Source organism: Mesoplodon densirostris, chromosome 8 (genome assembly GCF_025265405.1).
Source record: "Mesoplodon densirostris isolate mMesDen1 chromosome 8, mMesDen1 primary haplotype, whole genome shotgun sequence".
NCBI classification, from domain to species: Eukaryota; Metazoa; Chordata; class Mammalia; order Artiodactyla; family Ziphiidae; genus Mesoplodon; species Mesoplodon densirostris.
Window position 1 is genome coordinate 36287115 of NC_082668.1, and position 12666 is coordinate 36299780.

The window sequence follows — 12666 nt, forward strand, 5'->3', positions numbered from 1 at the left end:
TTAAAGTTTAAATAAAACATTGGCTGTTCAGACCAAGATAGCTTGATGTGACAGAATGTGAACAGGGGCATCCTCAGCCTCAATGTCTCAGCATCCATATCTCCTCTTCATTCACTCATGTCACGTATGGCCTTATCTGAAGTTGCTACCCACACTTCCCTTCCTGCCCCAGTCTTTCTCCTACTTGCTGGCTTCACAACATTTACTATAATCTATAATCATTCAGCTGTATTCTGCTTTACTGTGCATCTCTCCATGAGGGCAAAAACTTTTTAATTTTGTTTACTTCCTCTAGAAGAATTCCTGGCACATGTTAGATGCTTAAAACATTTCCTGGATAGATAAGAAATGATTTGAGGGTTTACTTTGTGCCAAGTGCTGTGCTGATCACTTTATGTATCTCATTTACTGCTCACCACAATCTTGTAAAGTAGGATATTTTGCAAGTGAAGATAAAAACACAGGGGAAAACTCTGGAGCTGCCGAAGAGGCAAGAGACTTTTTCTTCCCTCTTGGTTTCCTGGTGCGCGAGGAGAGGGGATTAAGAGCGCTGCTTAAAGGAGCTCCACAGACGGGCGCAAGTCGCGGCTGAAAGCGCGGAGCCCAGTGACGGGCGTGGGACGCTGGGGCTGCTGCTGCCGCCGCCAAGAAGCCTGTGTGCGAGCGCAGGTCACTGTCCACACCGCCCTTCCGGGAGCCTGTGCAGCCCGCCACTGCCGGGGTCCCGGGATCCAGGGGCAGTTTCCCTGGGAGAACGCACGGCGCGCCTCGGGCTGGTGCAACGTCACGCCGGCCTCTGCCGCTGCAGGCTCGCCCCGCACTCCGTGCCCCTCCCTCCCGCCCGGCCTGAGTGAGCCAGAGTCCCCGAAGAGGCTGCTCCTTTAACCCTGTCCTGTCTGAGCGAAGAACAGACGCCCTCCGGCGACCTACACGCAGAGGCGGGGCCCAATCCAAAGCTGAGACCCAGGAGCTGTGAGAACAAAGAAGAGAAAGGGAAACCTCTCCCAGCAGCCTCAGAAGCAGCGGATTAAAGCTCCACAATCAACTTGATGTACCCTGCATCTGTGGAATACATGAATAGACAACAAATCATCCCAAATTGGGGAGCCAGGAGTCAGTGCTGTGCCTCTGAGGTGGGAGAGCCAACTTCAGGACACTGGTCCACAAGAGACCTCCCAGCGCCACATAATATCAAACGGCGAAAATCTTCCAGAGATCTCCATCTCAACACCAGCACCCAGCTTCACTCAACGACCAGCAAGCTACAGTGCTGGACACCCTATGCCAAACAACTAGCAAGACAGGAACACAATGCCACCCATTAGCAGAGAGGTGGCCTAAAATCATAAAAAGTCCACAGACACCCCAAAACACACCACCAGGCGTGGACCTGCCCACCAGAAAGACAAGATCCAGCCTCATCCACCAGAACACAGGCACTAGTCCCCTCCACCAGGAAGCCTACACAACCCACTAAACCAACCTTAGCCACTGGGGACAGACACCAAAAACAATGGGAACTACGAGCCTGCAGCCTGCAAAAAGGAGACCCCAAACACAGTTAACATAAGCAAAATGAGAAGACAGAAAAACACACAGCAGGAGAAGGAGCAAGATAAAAACCCACCAGACCTAACAAATGAAGAGGTAATAGGCAGTCTACCTGAAAAAGAATTCAGAATAATGATGGTAAAGATGATCCAAGATTCTATTTCCAAGATCCAAAATCTTGGAAATAGAATAGACAAAATGCAAGAAACAGTTAACAAGGACCTAGAAGAACTAAAGATGAATCAAGCATCGATTAAAAACACAATAAATGAAATAAAAAATACTCTAGATGGGATCAATAGCAGAATAACTGAGGCAGAAGAACGGATAAGTGAGGTGGAAGATAAAATAGAGGAAATAACTGCTGCACAGCAAAATAAAGAAAAAAGAATGAAAAGAACAGAGGACAGTCTCAGAGACCTCTGGGACAACATTAAACGCACCAACGTTCGAATTATAGGGGTTCCACAAGAAGAAGAGAAAAAGAAAGGGACTGAGAAAATATTTGAAGAGATTATAGTTGAAAACTTCCCTAACATGGAAAAGGAAATAGTTAATCAAGTCCAGGAGGCACAGAGAGTCCCATACAGAATAAATCCAAGGAGAAATACGCCAAGACACATATTAATCAAACTGTCAAAAATCAAACACAAAGAAATCATATTAAAAGCAGCAAGGCAAAAACAACAAATAACACACAAGGGAATCCCCATCAGGTTAACAGCTGATCTCTCAGCAGAAACTCTACAAGCCAGAAGGGAGTGGCAGGACATAATTAAAGTGATGAAGGAGAAAAACCTGCAACCAAGATTACTCTACCCAGCAAGGATCTCATTCAGATTTGATGGAGAAATTAAAACGTTTACAGACAAACAAAAGCTGAGAGAGTTCAGCACCACCAAACCAGCTTTACAACAAATGCTAAAGGAACTTCTCTAGGCAAGAAACACAACAGAAGGAAAAGACCTACAATAACGAACCCAAAACAATTAAGAAAATGGGAATAGGAACATACATATTGATAATTACCTTAAATGTAAATGGACTAAATGCTCCCACCAAAAGACACAGATTGGCTGAATGGATAGAAAAACAAGACCCATATATATGCTGTCTACAAGAGACCCACTTCAGACCTAGAGACACATACAGACTGAAAGTAAGGGGATGGAAAGATATGCCATGCAAATGGAAATCAAAAGAAAGCTGGAGTAGCAATTCTCATATCAGACAAAATAGACTTTAAAATAAAGGCTACTAGAAGAGACAAAGAAGGACACTACATAATGATCAAGGGATCGATCCAAGAAGAAGATATAACAATTGTAAATATTTATGCACCCAACATAGGAGCACCTCAATACATAAGGCAAATACTAACAGCCATAAAAGGAGAAATCGACAGTAACACAATCATAGTAGGGGACTTTAACACCCCACTTTCACCAATGGACAGATCATCCAAAATGAAAATAAATAAGGAAACACAAGCTTTAAATGATACATTAAACAAGATGGACTTAATAGATATTTATAAGACATTCCATCCAAAAACAACAGAATACACATTTTTCTCAAGTGCTCATGGAACATTCTCCAGGATAGATCATATCTTGGGTCACAAATCAAGCCTTGGTGAATTTAAAAAAATTGAAATTGTATCAAGTATCTTTTCCAACCACAATGCTATGAGACTAGATATCAATTACAGGAAAAGAGCTGTAAAAAATACAAACACATGGAGGCTAAACAATACACTACTTAATAACGAAGTGATCACTGAAGAAATCAAAGAGGAAATTTAAAAATACCTAGAAACAAATGACAATGGAGACACGATGGCCCAAAACCTATGGGATGCAGCAAAAGCAGTTCTAAGAGGGAAGTTTATAGCAATACAATCCCACCTTAAGAAACAGGAAACATCTCGAATAAACAACCTAACCTTGCACCTAAAGCAATTAGAGAAAGAAGAACAAAAACATCCCAAAGTTAGCAGAAGGAAAGAAATCATAAAAATCAGATCAGAAATAAATGAAAAAGAAAGGAAGGAAACGATAGCAAAGATCAATAAAACTAAAAGCTGGTTCTTTGAGAAGATAAACAAAATTGATAAACCATTAGCCAGACTCATCAAGAAAAAAAGGGAGAAGACTCAAATCAATAGATTTAGAAATGAAAAAGGAGAAGTAACAACTGACACTGCAGAAATACAAAAGATCATGAGAGATTACTACAAGCAACTCTATGCCAATAAAATGGACAACCTGGAAGAAATGGACAAATTCTTAGAAATGCACAACCTGCCAAGACTGAATTAGGAAGAAATAGAAAATATGAACAGACCAATCACAAGCACTGAAATTGAAACTGTGATAAAAAATCTTCCAACAAACAAAAGCCCAGGACCAGATGGCTTCACAGGCGAATTCTATCGAGCATTTAGAGAAGAGCTAACACCCATCCTTCTCAAACTCTTCCAAAATATAGCAGAGGGAGGAACACTCCCAAACTCATTTTACGAGGCCACCATCACCTTGATACCAAAACCAGGCAAGGATGTCACAAAGAAAGAAAACTACAGGCCAATATCACTGATGAACATAGATGCAAAAATCCTCAACAAAATACTAGCAAACAGAATCCAACAGCACATTAAAAGGATCATACACCATGATCAAGTGGGGTTTATTCCAGGAATGCAAGGATTCTTCAATATACGCAAATCAATCAACGTGATACACCATATTAACAGATTGTAGGAGAAAAACCATATGATCATCTCAATAGATGCAGAGAAAGCTTTCGACAAAATTCAACACCCATTTATGATAAAAACCCTGCAGAAAGTAGGCATAGAGGGAACTTTCCTCAACATAATAAAGGCCATATATGACAAACCCACAGCCAGCATCGTCCTCAATGGTGAAAAACTGAAACCATTTCCACTAAGATCAGGAACAAGACAAGGTTGCCCACTCTCACCACTCTTATTCAACATAGTTTTGGAAGTTTTAGCCACAGCAATCAGAGAAGAAAAGGAAATAAAAGGAATCCAAATCGGAAAAGAAGAAGTAAAGCTGTCACTGTTTGCAGATGACATGATACTATACATAGAGAATCCTAAAGATGCTACCAGAAAACTACTAGAGCTAATCAATGAATTTGGTAAAGTAGCAGGATACAAAATTAATGCACAGAAATCTCTGGCATTCCTATATACTAATGATGAAAAATCTGAAAGTGAAATCAAGGAAACACTCCCATTTACCATTGCAACAAAAAGAATAAAATATCTAGGAATAAACCTACCTAAGGAGACAAAAGACCTGTATGCAGAAAATTATAAGACACTGATGAAGGAAATTAAAGATGATACAAATAGATGGAGAGATGTACCATGTTCTTGGATTGGAAGAATCAACATTGTGAAAATGACTCTACTACCCAAAGCAATCTACAGATTCAATGCAATCCCTATCAAACTACCACTGGCATTTTTCACAGAACTAGAACAAAAAATTTCACAATTTGTATGGAAACACAAAAGACCCCGAATAGCCAAAGCAATCTTGAGAACAAAAAATGGAGCTGGAGGAATCAGGCTCCCTGACTTCAGATTATACTACAAAGCTACAGTAATCAAGACAGTGTGGTACTGGCACAAAAACAGAAAGATAGATCAATGGAACAGGATAGAAAGCCCAGAGATAAACCCACGGACATATGGTCACCTTATCTTTGATAAAGGAGGCAGAAATGTACAGTGGAGAAAGGACAGTCTCCTCAATAAGTGGTGCTGGGAAAACTGGATAGGGACATGTAAAAGTATGAGATTAGATCACTCCCTAACACCATACACAAAAATAAGCTCAAAATGGATTAAAGACCTAAATGTAAGTCCAGACACTATCAAACTCCTAGAGGAAAACATAGGCAGAACACTCTATGACATAAATCACAGCAAGATCCTTTTTGACCCACCTTCTAGAGAAATGGAAATAAAGACAAAAGTAAACACATGGGACCTAATGAAACTTAAAAGCTTTTGCACAGCAAAGGAAACCATAAACAAGACCAAAAGACAACCCTCAGAATGGGAGAAAATATTTGCAAATGAAGCAACTGACAAAGGATTAATCTCCAAAATTTATAAGCAGCTCATGAAGCTCAATAACAAAAAAACAAAAAACCCAATCCAAAAATGGGCAGAAGACCTAAATAGACATTTCTCCACAGAAGATATACAGACTGCCAACAAACACATGAAAGGATGCTCAACATCTTTACTCATTAGAGAAATGCAAATCAAAACTACAATGAGATATCATCTCACACCAGTCAGAATGGCCATCATCAAAAAATCTAGAAACAATAAATGCTGGAGAGGGTGTGGAAAAAAGGGAACACTCTTGCACTGCTGGTGGGAATGTGAATTGGTACAGCCACTATGGAGAACAGTATGGAGGTTCCTTAAAAAACTACAAATAGAACTACCATATGACCCAGCAATCCCACTACTGGGCATATACCCTGAGAAAACCATAATTCAAAAAGAGACATGTGGGCCTCCCTGGTGGCGCAGTGGTTGAGAGTCCGCCTTCCGATGCAGGGGATACGGGTTCGTGCCCCGGTCTGGGAGGATCCCATATGCCGCGGAGCGGCTGGGCCCGTGAGCCATGGCCGCTGGGCCTGCGCGTCCGGAGCCTGTGCTCCGCAACGGGAGAGGCCACAGCAGTGAGAGGCCCGCATACCGCAAAAAGAAAAAAAAAAAAAAAAAAAAAGAGACATGTACCAAAATGTTCATAGCAGCCCTATTTACAATAGCCCAGAGATGGAAACAACCTAAGTGTCCATCATCGGATGAATGGGTAAAGAAGATGTGGCATATATATACAATGGAATATTACTCAGCCTTAAAAAGAAATGAAATTGAGCTATTTGTAATGAGGTGGATGGACCTAGAGCCTGTCATACAGAGTTAAGTAAGTCAGAAAGAGAAAGACAAATACTGTATGCTGACACATATATATGGAATTTAAGAAAAAAAATGTCATGAAGAACATAGGGGTAAGACAGGAATAAAGACACAGACCTACTAGAGAATGGACTTGAGGATATGGGGAGAGGGAAGGGTAAGCTGTGACAAAGTGAAAGAGCGGCATGGACATGTATACACTACCAAACGTAAGGTAGATAGCTAGTGGGAAGCAGCTGCATAGCACAGGGAGATCAGCTCGGTGCTTTGTGACCGCCTGGAGGGGTGGGATAGGGAGGGTGGGAGGGAGACGCAAAAGGGAGGGGATATGGGAACATATGTATATGTATAACTGATTAAATTTGTTATAAAGCAAAAAATAATAATAAAAAAATAAAATTAATAGAAAACATTTTCCAACTTAAAAAAAAATAAAAAAAGAAAAAAGAAAAAAGCATTAAATCTAATTTAAAAACACAATTTTAGTCAGCCAGTACTCTGTTTTAAAGAAAGAAAGAAAAGGAATTTGTAAAAAAAAAAAAAAAAAAGATAAAAACACAGAGCGGTTAGCTTGTCCAGGGTCACACACCTAGTAAGTGACAAGGCCAATATTTGAGTCCAAACATATTTAATGCTAAAGCCCTGGTTCTTAGCTATGATATTATGCTGCTTCCATCTGAGAGCTGGTACGGCTGAAATCCTGGAATATTCACGTTTGGCTTTTCTATTAAAGTTCTCGGCAGGCTGCTTTCTTCTTGTTGATCTTTTCTAATCCTCTGGTCCAATATAGGGTTTAGAAAAGCAGGGGGGATAATCTTGTAGCTAGGGCCAACAAGAGCATTAAAAAATCTGCTTGGAAATCCTACAGGGAACCTCACACCATAAAAATATTGTAAAACAGTCTGTTGTTGTTGTTGCTTTTTAATAAGAAGCACAAATGAAGGACAAGGAGCCAACATTCTAAAATAACAGGACCCTTTCTCTCACATTTGGTTCAGTTCACCTAGAGAATGAGAAAGCAGTTCTGTGCCAGAGGCATGCCAAACACAGAATCTGCACTGCAAAGGTAAAACGATGGAGCTGCTACTGTCCTCCAATACAGGGCAGACTGCGAAGTCTGGTTTGTGGAGGTCAGTGAACACTGCATGGGGCTTTCTGTTTGAGACAAGTAACAGGTAACAGAAGAGCTGGCTTCCCAGGATCCTTGACAAGATGAGAGGGTATAAAGGAAGCCTGCTGGGAAGAGAAGCTGAAGACAAGGAAAGCCCCGCCCCCAAGTTTATCTCAATGGAGCCAGTTGGTGGCGCACAATCCTGCTCCTTTCCTATTGGATGGGAATTGTGTCCAGAGGGAGAAAGACAACACAGGAATCTGAATTCCTATTCTGGCCCGAACGGTGATAAGCACCTATACATTTCAGCAATCTGAGCCTTAAGAAAAATAGAGCAGGAGCAACATTTAAGATAATTGCACCCTAAGGGTATAATGTGCTTTAGTCATTTAGATGGAGCCTTAGAAATAAAAATGATCCTTGGCATTACATTTGGTAAAACTAAATCTTGATCTACTCCTTGTCTGAGTTTGTACTTGGACACAGATGATCTTGATTGGATTATGTAAAAGATCTAATTTGAGCTGTTATTAAAAATTCTGAAATACAGAAAAAACTACTCCAAGGCTTAAAAAAGTAATTTTGTACTAAGTTTAAATCAAACTCCCCAACTTCAAAGCTATATGCTGACATGCAGTGTTGTCCCACTCGACAGTACTATATTTACAGCCTGAAATGATGATGCTTTGGGTGGTTATTTTTCATGTGGGAAGTCACACTAACACCCTGGAACCACCTGCATATATCTTAAAGCTAACTTTTCTCCTACCCGAAAATGATCCTTTTAAAACTTTTAAAAAGAGAGATCTTGAATGTCAAGGTGTTAAAAAAAGATAAAACATGCATTCCACATGTTCACAGCCTGCTGCCCAGCTGGGCATTCAGAACAGGCTTTCCTGAGGCAGTTTCATTATTGGAAAGCTTGATAAATGCTCCACCACTAGCAGACTGGAGATTTCTTTTAGGCTCATACTTCAAACTCATTCAAGTAAAGAATACCATTATCTAGCTTTGTTATGATTACTTTTTCCTAATTTTTCAATTATACATCTTTTAGGAGTAAGGGAGCCTGTGGTTTTAGCAATAACTCTCTAACATGTGCATAAAATTGCATTGACTTGAGTCAGGCTTTTGCTAACCAAAGAGAGTTACCCCCGGGTGTGGGTCTTCTCAGTTTCTCGACCCAAGGGCCTTGGTTTCCTCAGCTATAAAGTGAGGGGAGTAAGGAATCGTTCCCATCCTTTTCAGTTCCAAAGGTCTACTCAAAATGGGGTGCAGAATGCCCAAGACCCAGCACTCATCTGTGAAATATCTAGCAGAGGTCTCAGGATTTCTGATAGACTGAATAAGCATTTCAGAGTCATTTGACAGCTTTGGCATCAACTTCCTGATGAACCTTCATTATCTTTGGGAAGGAAAACTTAACTAGTTATAAACTCATTTTAAAATTTATGATCACAATAAGTGAGCTGCTGATGAATGGTCAACCAGGAGGATTCCCTTCCTTTTGCAAAAACATCTAATAACCTTCCATTATCATCATTTTATTCTTTAACAGAAAAATTTACATGAGTGATAGAGTTGTATTATTAATTATTAACAAATAATACTGACATACCTCAATGCCTTCATGCTAAGCTTATAAAACCGAAGGGATATTGGGATGGCTCTTTGTGCAATAAAGTATTCTTCACCAAAAGTTTCATGATAGGGTTCACAAAAGCCCCCTGGTACAGAGAACTCATCTGATGGGTACTTTCAAGGCAGCTATCCACTGTGAAGTGAAGCGATTCAATACTGCATTTGCTCTAATGTCATATACTTGGTAGAGTTACTGAAATTGCTTTAGGAAGAAGGTATAAATTATAAGTAAATGAACAACTATATGTGCTGGGCTTTTAGTGTATGATTGATATCACAACAGCAACTTGAAATAATTGGTGTGAAGGCAAATCACAAGCAAAGTTGGGAATGTGCCACTCGATTATTTAATTTCTTTCTCCTGCCCTGACTATAAATCAAAACATTCTCAAAATTGTAGGCAGAGGAAAAGCTGAATTAAAAGATTACTGGAGGGGCCTCCCCGGTGGCGCAGTGGTTGAGAGTCCACCTGCCAATGCAGGGGACACGGGTTTGTGCCCCGGTCCAGGAAGATCCCACATGCCGCGGAGCGGCTGGTCCCGTGAGCCATGGCAGCTGAGCCTGCGCGTCCGGAGCCTGTGCTCTGCAATGGGAGAGGCCACAACAGTGACAGGCCCGTGTACCGCAAAAAAAAAAAAAAAAATACTGGAAAATCCAGATTCTAAATAGAAGTAGGTTATTTTCGTGGTTTTTTTTTTTTTTTCTTTTTTTTTTCGTGGTACGCGGGCCTCTCATCTCTGTGGCCTCTCCCGCTTCGGAGCACAGGCTCCGGACGTGCAGGCTCAGCGGCCATGGCTCACGGGCCCAGCCGCTCCACGGCATGTGGGATCCTCCCGGACCGGGGCACGAACCCGTGTCCCCTGCATCGGCAGGCGGACTCTCAACCACTGCGCCACCAGGGAAGCCCTCGTTGTTTGTTTTTAAGAAATCATTGTGTAGTAAGGATTATCTGAATTATAGCACTATTAATAGTGTTGTTAGGTAATGTGTTTATGGAAGAAAATTAGAGCTTTGTGAGCAATTAAAAAACTTCCTAGTGTGTCATATGGTGTCAGTTATGTAATGCTTCCTCATGGTATCCCTGATTCAATACTGGTTACCATGTGATTTTCTGTTTGCACTTGTCTTTTCTGCTAGACTAAACTCTTCTCAAGTAGGGCCCCTGTCTTATTCATCCTTGGTTTACCTTAGGAGGAATTTTGAAAAACAGGGCCCTTTTAAAATTTATCTAAATGATTGTATATGGGGGGGTGTTGGGGGCAGGATGCTAAATGACTCACAATCACAGGAATCCCACACAACGAAGAACTGCCCTGTGACCTGAACTTTCTCACATCCTCCTAGACACATGACATGTAAACCCAAGTATTTTTTGTACAGTTTTCCTATGGATTTCCAAGGTTTACTTGGATTTCTAGGGTTCAACTACTGTGGAAATTAAGAGAAAATTGTACTCTGGTGTTCAGAACTTTACCAAGAGTTTTTCACCATTTGGAAAATCCCATGGCCAATCCCATGGGCAGTCACATTATTTGAGTTGACAATCAGCACTTGTCAGTCTGTATTTGTAGCAGCTGCATTCACAGTGACCCCATGTCTACATGAAAATATACTTATTCCGTTCTTCCTTCACACATCACATCTACAGAAACAGTGTTCATGTTATCCAGTTGACTGCTGTCTCCCTTCTTTTAAGTGCAAAGTGAGTCATTATAATTGGGTGTCAACATCTGGCTATTTTACTAGGCCTTCTATTTTAGTTGTTCTTGAATTTCTTATGTTTTTACATTATTGACATTTTGTTTCTAGGTAGATTATATTATCTATGAATTTTATTTGAGTATTTGATATAAAAATGGAGCATTGGGTCAGACAGTATTGGAGACCACTGATCTAGTAGATATCTGTACAGCTGCCTTATTTGGCAGAAAAGAAATGGGACACTAGAGATGAAATGATGCCCCCAAGGTCATACAGTTGATTAAGTAGGCTTTTGTCGAGTAATGAATGTATAGCTATAGCACAAGTAATTAACATTCCAGATTCTAACACCCTGGGATATATATTCTACCACATAATACAAAATACCGGGAGTTAAAATAACTTGGCCTACCCTTTAATAACATTTCCTTTGGTCACCAATTATCCCTCCCTTATCCCAGCAAAAGTGTCTACAAAGAAGATTTCTTTAAACTGGAATTTCCTTTGTCCTGATGATCCCAATACAGACTAGAACTATATTTTTTAGATTAAAAAACCCTCTGACTTAGTGCAGGGCTAGATTGCACACTTCTTCTTTAGCCTTGTCACCTTCCTCCCCGCCTCCACCATCCTGCGAGAAGACCGCTTGAATCTGTGGACACCATAAAAGAACAATCTTTCCCTTCCAACAACATCAACAGTAGCAATGACTGCCCCAGTGGGTCCCTTGGCATCCTTTTCTTCTATGTCTTTCTAAGCAACTTTACTTAAGAATAACTGACCTGTGACCCCACGGAGTGCCTTGGAAGGTTCCTCGAGTATTGAGATCTTTTTCTCACGGGGGGCAAGGGCTGGTTTTTCACTGGCAGAATCAGTGGATGAGCTGTCCTTCTCACAGCCGTTGACGTGGCCATTTTGTATCTCTGGCGGAGGTGGCTGCACAGGCCCTGCTTCGGGCCTCTCTGCCTTGTCTTTAGCATCTTTGTTGCCTTGATGCTGCTTGGACTTGCTTCTTTTTCTCTTATTGTTCTAGAATGAGAAACAAATGAGAAGCTCACACCCTTGAAATAGAAGGTGAACCCGAGAGACCAAAATAAGATATGTTACCCTTTTTTTGTTTTCTGGCTCTTCTAATAGAATGGGTGAAAACGCCTATGTCTTTATTAACCACCCAAGTCAATGTAAATATCTTCTTTCCTATAGTGAGCTGTATAAACTTTTACCTCGTAAATATAGGAAACAAAAAGTTTTCTTTAAAAGGGAAAACGCAGCAGGAAATGGCTTCAATAGCTGACACATTATTTGAGCACATTGAGTTGCTACATATTTGAATGGTCATACAGTAGAGTCTTGTGATAATTGCCCTGGAAGAATCTGAATTCAGCTATTGTGCTATTGAAGAAGAGGTCTCATTTCTTAAAGAGACGATGGGTCGGGGGGGGAGTCCAGGCTGGGTCTAGGAAAAGGCACCAACCAACCAGGAGATCCCTGGATTGCTGTCACTGTCCGGGAATCATCCCCATGAATATTTAAGCTGGAGTGGACAACTGCTACAAAGGAACGCTGAACCCACGTGGGTCTACCTGGATTCGCATTGTGCACCTGTATCTGGATCTCTCTGCTGCTACCTGAACGGCATTACAAGACTTCAGTTACATTTAGTTCAAAATAACACAACCCTGCA

The 12666-nt window shown here is 41.0% G+C and overlaps 1 protein-coding gene across 4 annotated transcripts in view; it reads right to left on the reverse strand.

Moving 5' to 3' along the window:
• Positions 1 to 12666, reverse strand: part of SPATS2L (spermatogenesis associated serine rich 2 like) — a 177172-nt gene that overhangs the window by 50967 nt on the left and 113539 nt on the right. For all 4 annotated transcript variants that reach the window (XM_060107040.1, XM_060107042.1, XM_060107039.1 and 1 more), the window contains one exon: positions 11765 to 12011. In XM_060107040.1, the coding sequence (XP_059963023.1) occupies positions 11765 to 12011 (247 nt within the window). The remainder of the gene's footprint in view (positions 1 to 11764; positions 12012 to 12666) is intronic.